Source organism: Triturus cristatus, chromosome 7 (assembly GCF_964204655.1).
Source record: "Triturus cristatus chromosome 7, aTriCri1.1, whole genome shotgun sequence".
NCBI lineage: Eukaryota > Metazoa > Chordata > Amphibia > Caudata > Salamandridae > Triturus > Triturus cristatus.
The window spans coordinates 139,184,477-139,206,815 of record NC_140590.1 but is presented as its reverse complement, the minus strand read 5'-3'; the positions used below and the strand labels follow the sequence as shown (position 1 = coordinate 139,206,815).

Genomic DNA, 22,339 nt, shown 5'->3' with positions numbered 1-22,339 from the left:
GATTCCCTTCCTATCTGTAATGTTTTTCCTTATTCTATTGTTATTGGTTGATTACATAGTTATAGGTTTTTCTTGATACTTGCAATCAGACATTATGCAGTGTGGTTTCATTTGTATTTTAGTCCTTCTCCCCCATCCCTCCTTACTTATTTATTTATTATTATTATTTTGTTTTTATTGTCGCACTTTTTATTTTTTCATTCTCTAATGTTGTATTCATATGTATTTCAATGAATGTATTCCTTTTAGGATTTTAATCAATCTCTCCTTAAACTTTAAAAATAAAAAAATAGAATATTTGCGGAAAAATGTGAGGGGAAGACCGATGAATTGTATTTTTTGACTCGGGGACCAGCGTTAAAAAGTTTGAAGACTCTATAGGTGCTGGAGGGGGGGCAGCCAATGCTCTCTCCTCGCCTGCCTAGCCATCTCGCAGACCCAGCCAACAGCACCTGCACTATGACCTAAAGATTAGCACATATTTCTCGTCAGAACCAAACAGGTGGTAAATGTGTGCATTGGTAAATATTTCCGGATTTGAGCCCCTTATTTACCCAGAAGGGAGAAAAACACACAGATTTTGACCCGGTATTCCCAGACCCACGTATTAGCCACCACAGCTACAACGTCCTCATGCATGTATTTCTATGAGTTACTTTCTCAGGCTAACTATATCCTCTATTCTAGGATGCTCCCAGCCAGTCAGAGAGCACCTCTACGATTTTGACCCGGAATGCCTCTATTACAAGGTATGTAACCTTTGAACTCTAGACAGTTTAGAGCATGCCTGTTTAGCTATCCCGCTGTCTCAGCAGACAGAACCTGCACTTTGACCTAAAGATTAGCACATATTTCTCACCAGAACCGGTAAATAAATGTGTATAGAGGTAAATATTTGCAGGTTTGGGCCCGTTATTTACCCCAAAGGAAGAAAAACACGCAGATTTTGATGCTGTATTTCCAGACTCACGTATTAGCCACCATGGCTACAACGTTCTTGTGCCTGTATTTCTGTGAGTTCCATTCTCAGACTAACTTTCTCCTCTATTCTAGGATGCTCCCAGCCAGTCAGAGAGCACCGCTAGTCCAGATGACGACTACGATTTTGACCCGGAATGCCTCTATTACGAGGTAAGTAACCTTTGAACACTAGATAGTTTAGAGCATGCCTGTTTTGCCATACCACAATGATCGGCTGCCATCAGCTAGATTTACCCTACACAAATACCACATTCATACATAAATGACAACGACTCTGTGAATGAATGAATGGTTCTTTATTGTTCGATTAATTAAAGTCCTTACAATGTGTGGTATTTGCATATTTAGAATAGAAAAGAGAATAAAGATAAACGGCTTTTAAGTTCGTGACTGACACGCATACCTTAGCTGGGGTAGCAGAGTTCCTAAAAACCAGTAAAAATCATAAAAGCAGTGATCTAATCTGGAACAAAGGTGCTAATGCATAAAAGTGTCAGCAGCATCTAAAGTCCCGGTCTTTTTGCCCTTTGGGTGTGCCCCTTAACCCAGTAGACAAGTAATGATTTACTGTGCAAAATTAATAAAATCTTTCGTCATTGCTTTTCATGTTTCTGTGTTGCTTTTATCCATCTTAACTATGTTTTTCCACAATTATATGTGATTCAGTAAATAATTCAGTTGCATCGCCCACTTTTCGTCTTAGATGTTTGTGCTACTTAAAGAAAAATGATTGAAGGCAAAACAAACATCCATTGTTGTTAAAGTGAAAACAAAAGAATGGCGTGCTGGTGCGAGATGAAGCATGCGTAAAGGTCATGTAAGGTTCATGTCTACAGTACCAGACTGTAGACACAATGCTGCTGTGCAAAAGCTTCAAGGTGCTTAATAAAACATGCCTCAGTTGCACATTCATTGTTCCTGTAGTCTGCCTATATTAGTAAGGTATTGTGTCAGTAGACGTACTCTTTATATTGGAAAGTGTGTGCTCTGTTACATAACTCTTACTAGGTGCAACAACTTGTGCTGAACCCTTTTGATACTGTTTTCTGTTAGACTTGTGGCATGCCATTTTTGCACCCGGGAGTTGTCATTTGCATGGGATGGAGACTGCTGGTCATTTAACAAGTTTGGTTTCACATTTGTCGAATTCTCTCTAAAAAGCATGACAGTGGCTGCTCTACCACTAAGGCAGAGGTGCGTCGCCCCACTGCTTTTGAGAAGTAAAAAATGAAAAATAAAATAACAACAAAGGTTATTATCATTGTATTTTTACTTGCCAACTTCCTGCACCTGAGCCGAAGGTGGGGTTGTCCATTCCGGCATGTCGACACAGCCTCAGGAAGGAGGAGAAGTGATGGCCCTGCTTCAAGTGCACATGACAGTTTGGCCGGCCGTCTAAGGTCGGCCAAACCATCATGTGCACTTCAATCTCTCCACCCGAGCTGTGCTTTACAGCCGGGTGGAGAACAAGCAGATGGTCGTAGTCCTTTAGTGAGCACCTAACTATGGCGCTCACGTCAATCACAGCACTGCTCTCATGCTGGGTAATACCAGCATAAAAGCAGCATCTGGATTGGCGTGGGGGAGCCTGTGGCATGCCAGGAGTTGAGGAGCATAGGCCAGAAGAGCACTACGCTGCAGAATGCAGGTAGGCATTATTTTTTCCCCTGTACTGCCCCCATGCGCTGCCCCCACACTGCCCCTTCCGCACTTCCCTCTTTGTGCAACTCTCTTGCCTCTTTCTTCACTTCTCTTGCCTCTTTCTGCACCCCTCTTGCCTCTTTCTGCACTTCTGTTGGTTCTTTTGCACTGCTGTTGCTTCTTTCTCCAACTCTCTTGCAAATTTCTGAACCCCTCCTGTCTCTTTCTGCACCCCTCTTCCCACTTTCTGCACCTCTATTGCCTCTGTCTGCAACCCTGTTGTCTCTTTCTACACCATCTTCCCTATTTCTTCACTTCTCTTGCTTCTTTCTGCAACTCTTTTGCCTGTTTCTGCAACTTTCTTGCCTCTTTCTGTAGTTCTCTTCCCTCCTTCTGTACCTCTGTTGCTTCTTTATGCACTTCTTTTGCCTCTTTCTGCACCTCTCTTGCATCTTTCTGCACCTCTGTTGCCTCTTTCTGCACACCTCTTCTCTCTTTCTGCACCTCTCTTGTCTCTTTCTGCACCCCTGTTCCCTCTTTCTGCACATTTCCTGCCAGTTTCTGAACCTCTCTTGTCTCTTTCTGTACTTCTCTTCCTTCTTTCTGCACCCCCTGCCTCTTTCTGTCGCCTCTTCCCTCTTTGGGTACCTCTCCTACCTCTTTCTGCACCCCTTTTGCCTCTTTCTGCACATCCCTTGCCTCTTTCCGCACCTCTCTTGCCTCTTTCTGCACATCTCTTTGTTTATTCTGCACTGCGCTTCCTTCTTTCTGCACCCCTATTGCCTCTTTCTGAACCTCTTTTGCTTCTTTCTGCACTTCTCTCACCTCTTCTGCACCTCTCTTACCTCTCTCTGCAACTCTGTTCTTTCTGCACTGCTCTTGCTTCTTTCTGCATCTCTCTTGCCTCTTTTTGCATCCCTCTTCCCTCTTTCTTCAATTCTCTTGCCTCTGTCTGCAACCCTGTTCCCTCTTTCTGCACCTCTTGTGTCTGTTTCTGTAACTCTCTTGCCTCTTTGTGCAGTTCTCGTGCCTCATTCTAAACGTCTGTTGCCTCTTTCTGCACCTCTCCTACTGCTTTCTGCACCACTCTTGCCTCTTTTTCCACCTCTGTTGGTTCTTTCTGCACTGATATTGCTTCTTTCTGCACCCCTCTTACCTCTCTCTATTTCCCTTTTGCCTCTTTTTGCACCTCTCCTGTCTCTTTCTGCACCTCTCTTGCCTCTTTCTGCGCCTCTCTTGCTTCTTTCTGTACTTTACTTGCCTCTTTCTGTACCCCTCTTGCCTATTTCTGCACCTCAGTTGGTTCTTTCTGCACTGCTCTTGCTTCTTTCTGTACCTCTGTTGCAAATTTCTGCATCCCTCTTTCTTCTTTCTGCACACCTCTTGCCTCCTTCTGCACCTCTGTTTGTTCTTTCTCCACAGTTCTTCCTTCTTTCTGCACCTCTTTTTCTTGTTTTTGCAACTCTCTTGCCTCTTTCTGCACTTCTCTTGCCTCCTTCTGCAGCTCTGTTACTTCTTTCTGCACTTCTCTTGCTTCATTCTGCACTTCTGTTGCTTCTTTCTGAACCCCTCTTGCCTCTTTCTGCTCCCTTCTTACCTCTTTCTACACCTCTCTTCCATCTTTCTGTACCCGTTCTCTGTTTCTGCATACCTCTTGCCTGTTTGTGCAACTCTCTTGCCTCTTTCTACAGTTCTCTTGTCTCTTTCTGTACCTCTGTTGCCTCTTTCTGCACTTCTCTTGCCTCTTTCTGCACCCCTCTTTGCCTCTTTCTGCACATCTCTTGGTTGTTTCTGTACTTCTCTTGTTTCTTTCAGCACCTGTCTTGTAAATTTCTGCACCCTTCTTGCCTCTTTCTGCACCCCTCTTTCCTCTTTCTGCTCCTCTGTTGCCTCTTTCTGCACCCTTCTTTCCTCTTTCTGCACCTCTTTTGCTTTTTTCTGCACTTGTCTTACCTCTTTCCGCACCCCTATTGCCACTTTCTGCACCTCTGTTGTTTCTTTCTACACTGCTCTTGCTTCTATCTGCTACTCTATTGCACATTTCTAAATTCCTCTTGCCTCTTTCCGCACCTCTGTTGGTTCTTTCTGTATCTCTCTTGCCTCTGTGTGCACCCTTGTTCCCTCTTTGTGCACCTCTTTTGCCTCTTTCTACAACTCTGTTGCTTCCTTTTGTACTTCGCTTGCCTCTTTATGCACCCCTTTTGCATCTTTCTGTACCTCTGTTGCTTCTTTCTGCACTTCTCTTGCTTCTTTCTATACCTCTCTTGCTTCTTTCTGCACCCTTCATGCCTCTTTTTGCACCCTTCTTCCCTTTTCCTGCACGTCTCTTGGTTCTTTCTGCACTTCTCTGGCTTCTTTTTACTCTTCTCTTGCTTCTTTCTGCACCCCACTTGCCTCTTTCTGTACCCTTCTTCATTCTTTGTGCACCTCTTTTGCCTCTTTCTTCACCCCTCTAGCCTCTTTATGCATCTCTTTCTCTTGGTTCTGCTCTTCTTCTGCCTCTTTATGTACCCCTTTTGCCTCCTTCTACACCTCTGTTGTTTCTTACTGCACTGCTCTTGCTTCTTTCTCCACCTCGCTTGCAAATTTCTGCACCCATTTTGCTTCTTTCAACACCCCTCTTCTATCTTTCTGCACCCCTGTTCCCTCTTTCTGCCCCTCTTCTGCCTGTTTCTGCACCTCTGCTGCCTCTTTCTGAACTTCTCTTGCCTCTTTCCGCACCTCTGTTGCTTCTCTTGCCTCTTTCTACAGCCCTCTTCTCTCTGTACCTCTGTTGCTTCTTTCTGTACTTCTCTTGCTTCTTTCTAATCCACTCTTGCTTATTTCTGCACTCCTCGTAACTCTTTCTACACCCTTCTTCCCTTTTCCTGCACATCTCTTGGTTCTTTCTGTACTTCTCTAGCCTCTTTCTGCACCCCTCTTGCCTCTTTATGCACCTCTGTTGCTTCTTTCTGCACTTCTCTTGCCTCTTTCTGTACCCCTCTTGCATCTTTCGGCACCTCTGTTGGTTCTTTCTGCACAGCTCTTGCTTCTTTCTGCACCTCTGTCGATTCTTTCTGCACTTCTCTTGCTTCTTTATACACCTCTATTGCTTCTTTCTGCACCCCACTTGCCTATTTCTGTACCCTTCTTCCCTCTTTATGCACCTCTCTTGCCTCTTTTGGAACCTCTCTTGCCTCTTTCTGCACCCCTCTAGTCTCTTTCTGCACCTATTTTCTTGTTTCTGCTCTTCTTTTGCCACCTTCTGTACCCCTTGTGCCTCCTTCTGCACCTGTGTTGCTTCTTACTGCACTGCTCTTGCTTCTTTCTGCACCTTGCCTGTAAATTTCTGCATCCCTCTTGCCTCTTTTGGCGCCCCTCTTCTCTCTTTCTGTACCCCTGTTCCCTCTTCCTGCCGCTCTCTTGCCTCTATCTGCACCTCTGTTGCTTCTTTCTGCACTTCTCTTGCCTCTTTCTGCACCCCTCTCTCCTCTTTCTGTACCTCTGTTGCTTCTTTCTACACCTCTCTTGCTTCTTTCTGCACCCCTCATGCCTCTTTCCACACCCTTCTTCCCTTTTCCTGCACATCTTTTGGTTTCTTTCTGCACTTTTCTGGCCTCTTTGTGCACTCCTCTTGCCTCTCTCTGCACCTCTTTTGCTTCTTTCTGCACTTCTCTTGTATCTTTCTGCACCCCTCTTGTATCTTTCTGCTCCCCTCTTGCATTTTTCTGCACCTCTGTTGGTTCTTTCTGCATGGCTCTTGCTTCTTTCTGCACCTCTGTTGGTTCTTTCTGCACTTCTCTTGCTTCTTTCTACAGCTCTATTGCTTTTTTCTGCACCCCACTGCCTCTTTCTGTACCCTTCTTCCCTCTTTGTGCACCTCTCATGCCTCTTTGTGCACCTCTCTTGCCTCTCTCTGCACCCCTCTTGCCTCTTTCTGCATATCTTTTTCATGTGTCTGCTCTTCTTTTACCTCTTTCTGTATCCCTCTTGCCTCCTTCTGCACCTCTGTTATTTCTTGCTGCACTGCTCTTGAATCTTTCTGCACCTCGCTTGCAAATTTCTGCACCCCTCTTGGCTCTTTCAGCACCCCTCTACTCACTTTCTGCACCCCTGTTCCCTCTTTCTGCCCCTCTTCTGCCTCTTTCTGCACCTCTGCTGCCTCTTTCTGAACTTCTCTTGCCTCTTTCTGCACCTCTGTTGCTTCTTTCGGCACTTCTCTTGCCTCTTTCTGCACCCCTCTTATCTCTTTCTGTACCTCTGTTGCTTCTTTCTGTACTTCTCTTGCTTCTTTCTACTCCTCTCTTGCTTCTTTCTGCACCCCTCATACCTCTTTCTACACCATTCTTCCCTTTTCCTGCACATCTCTTGGTTCTTTCTGCACTTCTCTAGCCTCTATCTGCACCCCTCTTGCCTCTTCCTGCACCTCTTTTGCTTCTTTCTGCACTTCTCTTGCCTCTTTCTGCATCCCTCTTGCATTTTTCTGCACCTCTGTCAGTTCTTTCTGCACTTCTCTTGCTTCTTTCTACACCTCTATTGCTTCTTTCTGTACCCCACTTGCCTATTTCTGTACCCGTCTTCCCTCTTTATGCACCTCTCTTGCCTCCTTTGGCACCTCTCTTGCCTCTTTCTGCACCACTCTAGCCTCTTTCTGCACCTCTTTTTCTTGTTTCTGCTCTTCTTTTGCCACTCTCTGTACCCCTCATGCCTCCTTCTGCACCCATGTTGTTTCTTAGTGCACTGCTCTTGCTTCTTTCTGCACCTTGCTTGCAAATTTCTGCATCCCTCTGGCCTCTTTTGGCACCCCTCTTCTCTCTTTCTGTACCTGTTAGAAAAGGTAGACGGACCGGGAGGGCCGGCCGGGGTCAGGGGGAGAGGTCTCCGGGGAGAGCCGTCTCCAGCGACCGTACAGACAAGTAACTTCCCCCCCCACAGACAGATATCACACACGGATAAGGTTCAGTGTTCTTTATAGGTACTTAGTTATGATACGGTAGAATGGTACAAGGAGGTCTGGACGCAGGGGTCCCCTCGATTAGAGTCTCGTAAGGTAGGGAAGGGGGTAGCGGGTCAGTCTATTTACCAATCAGGTAGTTCGGATGAGATGATGATGCGCTCACAATCCTCGAGCTTGGGGGTAAGGTGGTTCGGTCCGCGGCAGCGCCAGCAGGTCCCGGTAAGGGTGGTCGATACAACGGGCCGCGGCAGCGCCAGCAGGTCCCCGGAAGATGTACGGTCCGCGGCAGCGCCAGCAGGTCCCGGTGAGGATGGTCGTTACAACGGGCCGCGGCGGCGCCAGCAGGTCCCAGGAAGATGTACGGTCCGCGGCAGCGCCAGCAGGTCCCGGTGAGGATGGTCGTTACAACGGGCCGCGGCAGCGCCAGCAGGTCCCAGGAAGATGAAGGTTGCAGAAGGCCGCGGCAGCGCCAGCAGGCAGGACGATGGTTCACAAGAGCGGGCTACGGCAGCGCCAGTAGACCGTCAGGGTTGAGTTCACTCGGTGTCTCTCGACTCCAGGATACAACTGCCTTCCTGTTCCGGAGCTGCCTCAGTTATAGGGCTGGTGCCCTTTGATGTCCGGACCCTCGCACTTGGAGGTCGGAGGGTCCGGGATGAAGGTGTCCAGACACCCAGCAGGGGGTGGAGCCAGCGCCTGGGGGGCTGGAGGCGATCGGTACCTGGCGGGGGAAGAGCTCTTGACACTTCGTTCTCCCATTGACCTGCCAAGTGGTCCGCTCACCTCCTGGGTGGATGGTGGTGCCGGGATGTCGGGGCCGGCCAGGCCCGGGGTTAGGGTCGAGGTGGGGCCACACGGCCGCGTGGTGCAGGGCCCAAGATGGCGGCTCGACCCGGCCGGGGAAGCCGGTGGGGCTGGACCCCGTGATGAGTAGGGGTCCGAGGGCAGAGGGTCCGTCGGAAGACGGAGTACAGGGGCTTGTCACGGGGGTATGCCTGGTGGGCCGGAGCTCGGGCCCTGTCGTGCGGGGAGGGAGCAAGCCCTCTGTGTGGCCTGTCCAACATGCGTCCCCCCCAGCTGAAGGCGGGGAGAGTCACCCATCTCCTTGGGGACTCTCTTCGTCGAGGCGGAAAAAGCGGGACAGGCCATCCGCGTTGGCGTGGTCTTGGCCTGGCCGGTGCTCCACAGTGAAGTCCATTCCCTGCAGGGAAATGGACCAGCGCAAGAGTTTTGGGTTCTCCCCCCGCATCTGCATCAGCCATTGCAGGGGTCGGTGGTCGGTTTGTACCCGGAAGTGGGTACCGAAGAGATAGGGTCGGAGCTTTTTGAGGGCCCACACTACTGCAAATGCCTCCCTCTCGATGGTGCTCCAACGCTGTTCTCGGGCCAGGAGACGTCGACTGATGAAGGCCACCGGCTGGTCATGACCTTCGGGGTTCAGCTGAGAGAGGACGGCCCCGATGCCGTGGTCGGAGGCGTCGGTCTGCACCACAAATTCCCGACTGTAATCGGGGGCCTGGAGCACCGGGGCGGTGCACAGGGCGGCCTTCAGCTCCTCGAAGGCCGCTTGACAATCAGGAGTCCAGTGGACCCGCTTCGGTTGATTCTTGGATGTGAGTCCCGTGAGGGGCCCCACGATGCTGCCGTAGTCCTTCACGAACCGCCGGTAGTAGCCGGTGAGCCCCAAGAAGGCTCGGACCTCGGTCTGGGTGACGGGGGGCTGCCAGGACTGGATGGCAGCAATCTTAAGTTGTAGTGGGGCCACCAGCCCGCTTCCCACTTGGTGCCCAAGGTAGGTCACAGACCCTTGGCCAATTTGGCACTTGCCGGCCTTAGTGGTGAGGCCGGCCCGCTGGAGGGCTTGGAGGACCTCTTGGAGGTGACGGAGGTGGTCGGACCAGTGGCGGCTGTATACAGCGATATCGTCCAGGTAGGCAGCGCTGAATTCTTCGAGCCCTGCCAAGACCTGGTTCACAAGACGTTGGAATGTGGCGGGGGCATTCTTCATGCCAAAGGGCATGACCTTAAATTGATAGTGGCCATCGGGGGTGGAGAAGGCTGACCGTTCCTGAGCCCTGGGTGTGAGGCCGATCTGCCAGTAGCCCGCCGTTAGGTCGAAGATACTAAGGTAGCGGGCGGCCCCCAGCCGGTCGATCAGCTCGTCTGCTCGGGGGATGGGATGAGCGTCGGTCCGGGTGACAGCGTTCAAGCCCCGGTAGTCGACGCAGAATCTCAGTTCAGGGGCGGTGCCGGGGGCAGCGGCCTTGGGAACTAATACAACCGGACTGGCCCAGGGACTGTCCGAGGGCTCGATGACCCCGATCGTGAGCATCTTGGCCACTTCCTCCTGTATGCAGGCCCGTACCCGATCTGGTACGCGGTAGGCCCGGTGCCGGACAGGGGGACTGTCCCCGGTGTCTACGTCGTGCAAACACCAAGGGGTGACCCCGGGGGTGAGGGAGAACAGGGCAGCGAACTGCAGCAGGAGGTCCCGGCAGTCCTGGCGTTGCTCCGAAGTGAGGGCGTCGGAGAGCCGGACCCCATCCACGGAGCCGTCCTTCTCCTGAGTCTTTAAGAGATCCGGGAGGGGCTCGGAGTCTTCTTCTGTACCACTGTCTGTCGCCATCAGGAGGCTTAGTTCGGAGCGCACAAAGTGTGGTTTGAGCCGGTTGGTGTGGAGGACCCGCAGGGGGTTCCGGGTGGACCCCATGTCGATGAGGTAAGTGACGGGGCTTTTACGCTCGACCATTTTGAAGGGCCCCGTCCACTTGTCTTGCAGGGCACATGGTTCGGTGGGGGACATCACCCATACTTGCTGCCCAGGCTCGAATTCAACGGAGGAGGCATTGTGATCATACCACCTCTTCATGTCCTCCTGACTGGCCTCGAGGTTCGCCTTGGCCATCTCCCTGAAGCGCCGGGTCTGGTTTCGTAGGGCCAGGATGTATTTGAAGACGTCGGGAGGGGTCGTTAAGGGGGCCATCTCCCAACCTTCCTTGACTAGGCTGAGGGGCCCTCGCACAGGGTGCCCGTACAAGAGTTCGAAAGGGCTAAAGCCGAGGGACTTCTGGGGGACTTCTCGGTAGGCGAAGAGGAGGCACGGGAGCAGCACATCCCACTGGCGACGGAGAGGCTCTTCCAATCCCCCAATCATCCCCTTGAGAGTGCGGTTAAAATGCTCCACTAGTCCGTTCCCTTGGGGGTGATAGGGGGTCGTGAATCTGTAGGTGACCCCGCATTGTTGCCAGAGGGACTTCATGTATTTAGATATGAAATTCGTACCTCGGTCGCTGACGACTTCTCGGGGGAAGCCTACCCTGGAGAAGATCCCCATCAGGGCCCGGCCAACCACCGGAGCTGTCACTGTCCGTAGGGGCACCGCCTCGGGGTAGCGGGTGGCATGGTCCACTAGTACCAAGATGAACCTGTGTCCTTGTGCCGTGCGGGGGTCCAGAGGCCCCACAATGTCTATCCCCACCCTCTCGAACGGGGTGGTGACCACAGGGAAGGGTTGCAGAGGGGCCTTCAGCTTCCGACCACTCTTCCCGCTGGCTTGGCACGTGGGGCAAGATCGGCAGTGGTTCAGGACGTCATTCCTCATTTTTGGCCAGAAAAAGTGGGTCACCAGGCGACTGTATGTTTTGTCCTGGCCCAGGTGTCCAGCCAGGGGGACATCGTGGGCCAGGTTGAGCAGAAAGTCTCGGAAGCGGAGCGGTACCACCAGAACTCGACCGGCCCCCAGCTCGGCGATTCTTTGCTCGCTGTGGAGCAGGTCGTTGTCCCAGTAGACCCAGTGGGTTCCGGTGGTGTCCCCTGAGTTTTGGGTATCGGCTTGTTGGCGGAGTCCCTCGAGGGAGGGACAGGTCTTTTGTTCCTGGCGGAACTGTTCTTGGGTGGGCCCCCCCTCTTGACGCCACTGAGCCAGATCCGGAAGGTCCTGGTGTTGCGCGTCTGCTTCGATAGTCGGGTCCGGGAGGTCGGACTCGCCGTTGTCCTCGACGGGGGCAACCGGGGGCGGAGGTGCTGGCCATTCGGTTTCTTCTGATCGGGGAGTGGCACGGGCGGCCATGGATCGGGTGGTTATGCAGGCCCAGTCCGGGAGGCCCAGCATCCCCAGGTGCTCTCTTTTCTCGACGGTGGCCCACGGGGAACTCTCGAGGTCATTCCCCAGGAGGCAGTCCACGGGGGCATCGTCCCGGACCGTCACCTTCAGTAGGCCGGAGACCCCTCCCCATTCAAACGGGACGCAGGCCATCTTACACATACTCTCAGAGTTATCTGCCGAGCGGACGGGGCAGAGAATGTTCGGCAGGATCTGCTCGGGCTTCACCAGATGACAGCGGACGGCCGTCACGCTGGCGCCGGTGTCACGCAAGGCCTCGGCTCTCTGTCCATTAATGGTCACCCACTGACCGTATTTTCTGCTGTTGGCGGGTAGGGGAGCCCGCGGAACTATGTCTCTTCCCCCTAGGCATGCCAGGACCATGGCGGCCGGTTCCCACCCTTGCTGGGCCGGCTCGTACTCTTCGGGTCCCTCCGATGATTGCTCTTCCCCTAGGGCAGCGGCCGCTACCTGGCGGGGCTTGGGTGTTTGATTTAGCGGGCAGTTCGGGTCATTGGCGTAGTGGCCTAGTCGCTGGCACCGGTGGCACGTGACGTTGGCTCGGTACCCAGGCCGCAACGGGGGGTTGCCCCGGCCGGCCGGAGGCGGGGTGCTGGCCACGGGTGTTGCTGGTAAGGCGTCTCTCCCTCGCCCCTGGCCCCCTCCTCCTCCCCGAGGACGGTGCTGGCCTTGGTTGCCTCTGTTCTGGTCGTGGGGCCCTCTCCGGCCCACTCGGGTGCTTTCCCACCGGTCAGCTTCGGCGGCGAGCTGCCGGGGGTCGGTCAGCTTACTGTCGAGTAGGTGCTGCCTGAGCTCGACGAAACAGTTGTTTGACAGGTGCTCCCATACCATAAGGTTGAAGAGTTGTTCGTACGTGGTGACCTGACTTCCCTTGATCCAACCTTCGAATGCCCGGCTGAAATAGTTCACGTATTCTACCCAAGTTGTACCTGGGATCCTGGTGCAATCTCTGAACCTCTGGCGGTACATCTCGGGCGTGAGGCCGTAGCGGGTGAGGAGGGCAGCCTTCATGTGGTCGTAGGACGACATTTGGTGATCGGGGAGCTGCAGCAGGGCATCGCGACCCTCGTTGATAAATCTCCCCCAAAGTCCGGCTCCCCAATCACTCCGGTCGATCCGGTGGGAGGTCATTGCGATCTCATAGGCTTTAAACCACTGTTGTATGTCGTCTTCTCGGACATATTCGCGGACAACATCCTTGGGGATGTGAACTTTTTTCTCACTTGGCCCCGGGGTGTGTGGTCGCTCAGGCACCCCCAGTTCCTTATTCTGTTTGCCCAGTTCTATTTCCGCTAGTCGGCGCTCGTGCTCGAGCGTTATTTTTTTCTCTTCCAGCTCTCTCTGTCTCTGCTTTTCTTCTCGTTCCTCTCGAAGCCGCATATGCTCGAGGTTGAGTTTCTGTTCCGCTAACTTGAGTTCCCCATCCATCTTGAGTCGTGCCATCTCCAACTCGTGTAATCTGATTCTGTCTCTTTCTCGGATCTCCTCTTGCGGGAGGCCCGTTCCCCGCTCCTCGGGAGCCGTGGCGTTCCCCTCTGGTGTGATGCTGGTTTGGTCTGGTGTGACGCTGCTTTGGTCGGAGGGTCCTGTGACCCCCGTTTCTGTCCATGACTCCAGAGCGCGCTTTAGATCATCCTTGGTACTCAGGCCGGTGGTAGCAATGCCAAGTTCTATGCAAAATTGTCTCAGTTCGCGGTGGTTGTATTCTTCTAATTTCTCCATTTGGAATTTCTCGGTGGAGCTGCTATCTTTGGTCGACATCGTGCTTATGTCGTGGGGTGAGCTACTTTCTGTACGATTACGCGTTGATTCGGATCGCGCCGCTGGCCACCAATGTTAGAAAAGGTAGACGGACCGGGAGGGCCGGCCGGGGTCAGGGGGAGAGGTCTCCGGGGAGAGCCGTCTCCAGCGACCGTACAGACAAGTAACTTCCCCCCCCACAGACAGATATCACACACGGATAAGGTTCAGTGTTCTTTATAGGTACTTAGTTATGATACGGTAGAATGGTACAAGGAGGTCTGGACGCAGGGGTCCCCTCGATTAGAGTCTCGTAAGGTAGGGAAGGGGGTAGCGGGTCAGTCTATTTACCAATCAGGTAGTTCGGATGAGATGATGATGCGCTCACAATCCTCGAGCTTGGGGGTAAGGTGGTTCGGTCCGCGGCAGCGCCAGCAGGTCCCGGTAAGGGTGGTCGATACAACGGGCCGCGGCAGCGCCAGCAGGTCCCCGGAAGATGTACGGTCCGCGGCAGCGCCAGCAGGTCCCGGTGAGGATGGTCGTTACAACGGGCCGCGGCGGCGCCAGCAGGTCCCAGGAAGATGTACGGTCCGGGGCAGCGCCAGCAGGTCCCGGTGAGGATGGTCGTTACAACGGGCCGCGGCAGCGCCAGCAGGTCCCAGGAAGATGAAGGTTGCAGAAGGCCGCGGCAGCGCCAGCAGGCAGGACGATGGTTCACAAGAGCGGGCTACGGCAGCGTCAGTAGACCGTCAGGGTTGAGTTCACTCGGTGTCTCTCGACTCCAGGATACAACTGCCTTCCTGTTCCGGAGCTGCCTCAGTTATAGGGCTGGTGCCCTTTGATGTCCGGACCCTCGCACTTGGAGGTCGGAGGGTCCGGGATGAAGGTGTCCAGACACCCAGCAGGGGGTGGAGCCAGCGCCTGGGGGGCTGGAGGCGATCGGTACCTGGCGGGGGAAGAGCTCTTGACACTTCGTTCTCCCATTGACCTGCCAAGTGGTCCGCTCACCTCCTGGGTGGATGGTGGTGCCGGGATGTCGGGGCCGGCCAGGCCCGGGGTTAGGGTCGAGGTGGGGCCACGCGGCCGCGTGGTGCAGGGCCCAAGATGGCGGCTCGACCCGGCCGGGGAAGCCGGTGGGGCTGGACCCCGTGATGAGTAGGGGTCCGAGGGCAGAGGGTCCGTCGGAAGACGGAGTACAGGGGCTTGTCACGGGGGTATGCCTGGTGGGCCGGAGCTCGGGCCCTGTCGTGCGGGGAGGGAGCAAGCCCTCTGTGTGGCCTGTCCAACAGTACCCCTGTTCCCTCTTTCTGCACCCCTCTTGCCTCTTTCTGCACCTCTTTTGCTTCTTTCTGCACTTCTCTTGCCTCTTTCTGCATCCCTCTTGCATCTTTCTGCATCTCTGTTGGTTCTTTCTGCACGGCTCTTGCTTCTTTCTGCACCTCTGTTGGTTCTTTCTGCACTTCTCTTGCTTCTTTCTACACCTCTATTGCTTCTTTTTGCACCCCACTTGCCTCTTTCTGTACACTTCTTCCCTATTTATGCACCTCTCTTGCCTCTTTCTGCACCTCTCTTGCCTCTTTCTGCACCCTCTAGCCTCTTTCTGCACCCCTCTAGCCTCTTTCTGCATCTCTTTTTCTAGTTTCTGCTCTTCTTTTGCCTCTTTCTGTACCCCTTGTGCCTCCTTCTGCACATCTGATGTTTCTTACTGCACTGCTCTTGCTTCTTTCTGCACCTTGCTTGCAAATTTCTGCATCCCTCTTGCCTCTTTTGGCACCCCTCTTCTCTCTTTCTGCACCCCTGTTCCCTCTTTCTGCCCCTCTCTTGCCTCTTTCTGCACCTCTGTTGCTTCTTTCTGCACTTCTCTTGCTTCTTTCTGCACCCCTCGTGCCTCTTTCTGCACCCTTCTTCCCTTTTCCTGCACATCTCTTGGTTCTTTCTGCACTTCTCTAGCCTCTTTCTGCACCCCCCTTGGCTCTTTCTGCACCTCTTTTGCTTCTTTCTGCACTTCTCTTGCCTCTTTCTGCACCCCTCTTGCATCTTTCTGCACTTCTGTTGGTTCTTTCTGCATGGCTCTTGCTTCTTTCTGCACCTCTGTTGATTCTTTCTACACCCCTCTTGTCTCTTTCTGCACCTCTTTTGCTTCTTTCTGCACTTCTCTTGCCTCTTTCTGCACCCCTCTTGCATCTTTCTGCACCTCTGTTGGTTCTTTCTGCACAGCTCTTGCCTCTTTCTCCACCTCTGTTGTTTCTTACTGCACTGCTCTTGAATCTTTCTGCATCTTGCTTGCAAATTTTTGCACCCCTCTTGCCTCTTTCATCACCCCTCTTCTCTCTTTCTGCACCCCTGTTCCTTCTTTCTGTCCCTCTTCTGCCTGTTTCTGCACCTCTGCTACCTCTTTCTGAACTTCTCTTGCCTCTTTCTCCACCTCCGTTGCTTCTTTCCGCACTTTTCTTGCCTCTTTCCGCACCTCTCTTGCCTCTTTCTGTACATCTCTTTGTTTATTCTGCACTGCGCTTCCTTCTTTCTGCACCCCTATTGCCTCTTTCTGAACCTCTTTTGCTTCTTTCTGCACTTCTCTCACCTCTTCTGCACCTCTCTTACCTCTCTCTGCAACTCTGTTCTTTCTGCACTGCTCTTGCTTCTTTCTGCATCTCTCTTGCCTCTTTTTGCATCCCTCTTCCCTCTTTCTTCAATTCTCTTGCCTCTGTCTGCAACCCTGTTCCCTCTTTCTGCACCTCTTGTGTCTGTTTCTGCAACTCTCTTGCCTCTTTGTGCAGTTCTCGTGCCTCATTCTAAATGTCTGTTGCCTCTTTCTGCACCTCTCCTACTGCTTTCTGCACCACTCTTGCCTCTTTTTCCACCTCTATTGGTTCTTTCTGCACTGCTATTGCTTCTTTCTGCACCCCTCTTACCTCTCTCTATTTCCCTTTTGCCTCTTTTTGCACCTCTCCTGTCTCTTTCTGCACTTCTCTTGCCTCTTTCTGCACCCCTCTCCCCTCTTTCTGTACCTCTGTTGCTTCTTTCTACACCTCTCTTGCTTCTTTCTGCACCCCTCATGCCTCTTTCCACACCCTTCTTCCCTTTTCCTGCACATCTTTTGGTTTCTTTCTGCACTTTTCTGGCCTCTTTGTGCACGCCTCTTGCCTCTCTCTGCACCTCTTTTGCTTCTTTCTGCACTTCTCTTGTATCTTTCTGCACCCCTCTTGTATCTTTCTGCTCCCCTCTTGCATTTTTCTGCACCTCTGTTGGTTCTTTCTGCATGGATCTTGCTTCTTTCTGCACCTCTGTTGGTTCTTTCTGCACTTCTCTTGCTTCTTTCTACAGCTCTATTGCTTTTTTCTGCACCCCACTGCCTCTTTCTGTACCCTTCTTCCCTCTTTGTGCACCTCTCATGCCTCTTTGTGCACCTCTCTTGCCTCTCTCTGCACCCCTCTTGCCTCTTTCTGCATCTCTTTTTCATGTGTCTGCTCTTCTTTTACCTCTTTCTGTATCCCTCTTGCCTCCTTCTGCACCTCTGTTATTTCTTGCTGCACTGCTCTTGAATCTTTCTACACCTCGCTTGCAAATTTCTGCACCCCTCTTGGCTCTTTCAGCACCCCTCTACTCACTTTCTGCACCCCTGTTCCCTCTTTCTGCCCCTCTTCTGCCTCTTTCTGCACCTCTGCTGCCTCTTTCTGAACTTCTCTTGCCTCTTTCTGCACCTCTGTTGCTTCTTTCGGCACTTCTCTTGCCTCTTTCTGCACCCCTCTTATCTCTTTCTGTACCTCTGTTGCTTCTTTCTGTACTTCTCTTGCTTCTTTCTACTCCTCTCTTGCTTCTTTCTGCACCCCTCATACCTCTTTCTACACCATTCTTCCCTTTTCCTGCACATCTCTTGGTTCTTTCTGCACTTCTCTAGCCTCTATCTGCACCCCTCTTGCCTCTTCCTGCACCTCTTTTGCTTCTTTCTGCACTTCTCTTGCCTCTTTCTGCATCCCTCTTGCATTTTTCTGCACCTCTGTCAGTTCTTTCTGCACTTCTCTTGCTTCTTTCTACACCTCTATTGCTTCTTTCTGTACCCCACTTGCCTATTTCTGTACCCGTCTTCCCTCTTTATGCACCTCTCTTGCCTCCTTTGGCACCTCTCTTGCCTCTTTCTGCACCACTCTAGCCTCTTTCTGCACCTCTTTTTCTTGTTTCTGCTCTTCTTTTGCCACTCTCTGTACCCCTCATGCCTCCTTCTGCACCCATGTTGTTTCTTAGTGCACTGCTCTTGCTTCTTTCTGCACCTTGCTTGCAAATTTCTGCATCCCTCTGGCCTCTTTTGGCACCCCTCTTCTCTCTTTCTGTACCCCTGTTCCCTCTTTCTGCACCCCTCTTGCCTCTTTCTGCACCTCTTTTGCTTCTTTCTGCACTTCTCTTGCCTCTTTCTGCATCCCTCTTGCATCTTTCTGCATCTCTGTTGGTTCTTTCTGCACGGCTCTTGCTTCTTTCTGCACCTCTGTTGGTTCTTTCTGCACTTCTCTTGCTTCTTTCTACACCTCTATTGCTTCTTTTTGCACCCCACTTGCCTCTTTCTGTACACTTCTTCCCTATTTATGCACCTCTCTTGCCTCTTTCTGCACCTCTCTTGCCTCTTTCTGCACCCCTCTAGCCTCTTTCTGCACCCCTCTAGCCTCTTTCTGCATCTCTTTTTCTAGTTTCTGCTCTTCTTTTGCCTCTTTCTGTACCCCTTGTGCCTCCTTCTGCACATCTGATGTTTCTTACTGCACTGCTCTTGCTTCTTTCTGCACCTTGCTTGCAAATTTCTGCATTCCTCTTGCCTCTTTTGGCACCCCTCTTCTCTCTTTCTGCACCCCTGTTCCCTCTTTCTGCCCCTCTCTTGCCTCTTTCTGCACCTCTGTTGCTTCTTTCTGCACTTCTCTTGCTTCTTTCTGCACCCCTCGTGCCTCTTTCTGCACCCTTCTTCCCTTTTCCTGCACATCTCTTGGTTCTTTCTGCACTTCTCTAGCCTCTTTCTGCACCCCCCTTGGCTCTTTCTGCACCTCTTTTGCTTCTTTCTGCACTTCTCTTGCCTCTTTCTGCACCCCTCTTGCATCTTTCTGCACTTCTGTTGGTTCTTTCTGCATGGCTCTTGCTTCTTTCTGCACCTCTGTTGATTCTTTCTACACCCCTCTTGTCTCTTTCTGCACCTCTTTTGCTTCTTTCTGCACTTCTCTTGCCTCTTTCTGCACCCCTCTTGCATCTTTCTGCACCTCTGTTGGTTCTTTCTGCACAGCTCTTGCCTCTTTCTCCACCTCTGTTGTTTCTTACTGCACTGCTCTTGAATCTTTCTGCATCTTGCTTGCAAATTTTTGCACCCCTCTTGCCTCTTTCATCACCCCTCTTCTCTCTTTCTGCACCCCTGTTCCTTCTTTCTGTCCCTCTTCTGCCTGTTTCTGCACCTCTGCTACCTCTTTCTGAACTTCTCTTGCCTCTTTCTCCACCTCCGTTGCTTCTTTCCGCACTTTTCTTGCCTCTTTCCGCACCTCTCTTGCCTCTTTCTGTACATCTCTTTGTTTATTCTGCACTGCGCTTCCTTCTTTCTGCACCCCTATTGCCTCTTTCTGAACCTCTTTTGCTTCTTTCTGCACTTCTCTCACCTCTTCTGCACCTCTCTTACCTCTCTCTGCAACTCTGTTCTTTCTGCACTGCTCTTGCTTCTTTCACCATCTCTCTTGCCTCTTTTTGCATCCCTCTTCCCTCTTTCTTCAATTCTCTTGCCTCTGTCTGCAACCCTGTTCCCTCTTTCTGCACCTCTTGTGTCTGTTTCTGCAACTCTCTTGCCTCTTTGTGCAGTTCTCGTGCCTCATTCTAAATGTCTGTTGCCTCTTTCTGCACCTCTCCTACTGCTTTCTGCACCACTCTTGCCTCTTTTTCCACCTCTATTGGTTCTTTCTGCACTGCTATTGCTTCTTTCTGCACCCCTCTTACCTCTCTCTATTTCCCTTTTGCCTCTTTTTGCACCTCTCCTGTCTCTTTCTGCACTTCTCTTGCCTCTTTCTGCACCCCTCTCCCCGCTTTCTGTACATCTGTTGCTTCTTTCTACACCTCTCTTGCTTCTTTCTGCACCCCTCATGCCTCTTTCCACACCCTTCTTCCCTTTTCCTGCACATCTTTTGGTTTCTTTCTGCACTTTCTGGCCTCTTTGTGCACTCCTCTTGCCTCTCTCTGCACCTCTTTTGCTTCTTTCTGCACTTCTCTTGTATCTTTCTGCACCCCTCTTGTATCTTTCTGCTCCCCTCTTGCATTTTTCTGCACCTCTGTTGGTTCTTTCTGCATGGCTCTTGCTTCTTTCTGCACCTCTGTTGGTTCTTTCTGCACTTCTCTTGCTTCTTTCTACAGCTCTATTGCTTTTTTCTGCACCCCACTGCCTCTTTCTGTACCCTTCTTCCCTCTTTGTGCACCTCTCATGCCTCTTTGTGCACCTCTCTTGCCTCTCTCTGCACCCCTCTTGCCTCTTTCTGCATCTCTTTTTCATGTGTCTGCTCTTCTTTTACCTCTTTCTGTATCCCTCTTGCCTCCTTCTGCACCTCTGTTATTTCTTGCTGCACTGCTCTTGAATCTTTCTGCACCTCGCTTGCAAATTTCTGCACCCCTCTTGGCTCTTTCAGCACCCCTCTACTCACTTTCTGCACCCCTGTTCCCTCTTTCTGCCCCTCTTCTGCCTCTTTCTGCACCTCTGCTGCCTCTTTCTGAACTTCTCTTGCCTCTTTCTGCACCTCTGTTGCTTCTTTCAGCACTTCTCTTGCCTCTTTCTGCACCCCTCTTATCTCTTTCTGTACCTCTGTTGCTTCTTTCTGTACTTCTCTTGCTTCTTTCTACTCCTCTCTTGCTTCTTTCTGCACCCCTCATACCTCTTTCTACACCATTATTCCCTTTTCCTGCACATCTCTTGGTTCTTTCTGCACTTCTCTAGCCTCTATCTGCACCCCTCTTGCCTCTTCCTGCACCTCTTTTGCTTCTTTCTGCACTTCTCTTGCCTCTTTCTGCATCCCTCTTGCATTTTTCTGCACCTCTGTCAGTTCTTTCTGCACTTCTCTTGCTTCTTTCTACACCTCTATTGCTTCTTTCTGTACCCCACTTGCCTATTTCTGTACCCGTCTTCCCTCTTTATGCACCTCTCTTGCCTCCTTTGGCACCTCTCTTGCCTCTTTCTGCACCACTCTAGCCTCTTTCTGCACCTCTTTTTCTTGTTTCTGCTCTTCTTTTGCCACTCTCTGTACCCCTCATGCCTCCTTCTGCACCCATGTTGTTTCTTAGTGCACTGCTCTTGCTTCTTTCTGCACCTTGCTTGCAAATTTCTGCATCCCTCTGGCCTCTTTTGGCACCCCTCTTCTCTCTTTCTGTACCCCTGTTCCCTCTTTCTGCACCCCTCTTGCCTCTTTCTGCACCTCTTTTGCTTCTTTCTGCACTTCTCTTGCCTCTTTCTGCATCCCTCTTGCATCTTTTTGCATCTCTGTTGGTTCTTTCTGCACGGCTTTTGCTTCTTTCTGCACCTCTGTTGGTTCTTTCTGCACTTCTCTTGCTTCTTTCTACACCTCTATTGCTTCTTTTTGCACCCCACTTGCCTCTTTCTGTACACTTCTTCCCTATTTATGCACCTCTCTTGCCTCTTTCTGCACCTCTCTTGCCTCTTTCTGCACCCCTCTAGCCTCTTTCTGCACCCCTCTAGCCTCTTTCTGCATCTCTTTTTCTAGTTTCTGCTCTTCTTTTGCCTCTTTCTGTACCCCTTGTGCCTCCTTCTGCACATCTGATGTTTCTTACTGCACTGCTCTTGCTTCTTTCTGCACCTTGCTTGCAAATTTCTGCATCCCTCTTGCCTCTTTTGGCACACCTCTTCTCTCTTTCTGTACCCCTGTTCCCTCTTTCTGCCCCTCTCTTGCCTCTTTCTGCACCTCTGTTGCTTCTTTCTGCACTTCTCTTGCTTCTTTCTGCACCCCTCGTGCCTCTTTCTGCACCCTTCTTCCCTTTTCCTGCACATCTCTTGGTTCTTTCTGCACCCCCCTTGGCTCTTTCTGCACCCCCCTTGGCTCTTTCTGCACCTCTTTTGCTTCTTTCTGCACTTCTCTTGCCTCTTTCTGCACCCCTCTTGCATCTTTCTGCACTTCTGTTGGTTCTTTCTGCATGGCTCTTGCTTCTTTCTGCACTTCTGTTGATTCTTTCTACACCCCTCTTGTCTCTTTCTGCACCTCTTTTGCTTCTTTCTGCACTTCTCTTGCCTCTTTCTGCACCCCTCTTGCATCTTTCTGCACCTCTGTTGGTTCTTTCTGCACAGCTCTTGCCTCTTTCTCCACCTCTGTTGTTTCTTACTGCACTGCTCTTGAATCTTTCTGCATCTTGCTTGCAAATTTTTGCACCCCTCTTGCCTCTTTCATCACCCCTCTTCTCTCTTTCTGCACCCCTGTTCCTTCTTTCTGTCCCTCTTCTGCCTGTTTCTGCACCTCTGCTACCTCTTTCTGAACTTCTCTTGCCTCTTTCTCCACCTCCGTTGCTTCTTTCCGCACTTTTCTTGCCTCTTTCCGCACCTCTCTTGCCTCTTTCTGTACATCTCTTTGTTTATTCTGCACTGCGCTTCCTTCTTTCTGCACCCCTATTGCCTCTTTCTGAACCTCTTTTGCTTCTTTCTGCACTTCTCTCACCTCTTCTGCACCTCTCTTACCTCTCTCTGCAACTCTGTTCTTTCTGCACTGCTCTTGCTTCTTTCTGCATCTCTCTTGCCTCTTTTTGCATCCCTCTTCCCTCTTTCTTCAATTCTCTTGCCTCTGTCTGCAACCCTGTTCCCTCTTTCTGCACCTCTTGTGTCTGTTTCTGCAACTCTCTTGCCTCTTTGTGCAGTTCTCGTGCCTCATTCTAAATGTCTGTTGCCTCTTTCTGCACCTCTCCTACTGCTTTCTGCA

General features: G+C 51.5%; 1 protein-coding gene across 1 annotated transcript in view; it reads left to right on the top strand.

Moving 5' to 3' along the window:
* The window catches only part of LOC146809047 (uncharacterized), a 523,889-nt gene that overhangs the window by 447,905 nt on the left and 53,645 nt on the right, over positions 1 to 22,339 (top strand). Inside the window, exons 23-24 of the mRNA XM_085615855.1 lie at positions 688 to 749; positions 1,054 to 1,131. Coding sequence (XP_085471981.1) covers positions 688 to 749; positions 1,054 to 1,131 — 140 coding nt within the window. The remainder of the gene's footprint in view (positions 1 to 687; positions 750 to 1,053; positions 1,132 to 22,339) is intronic.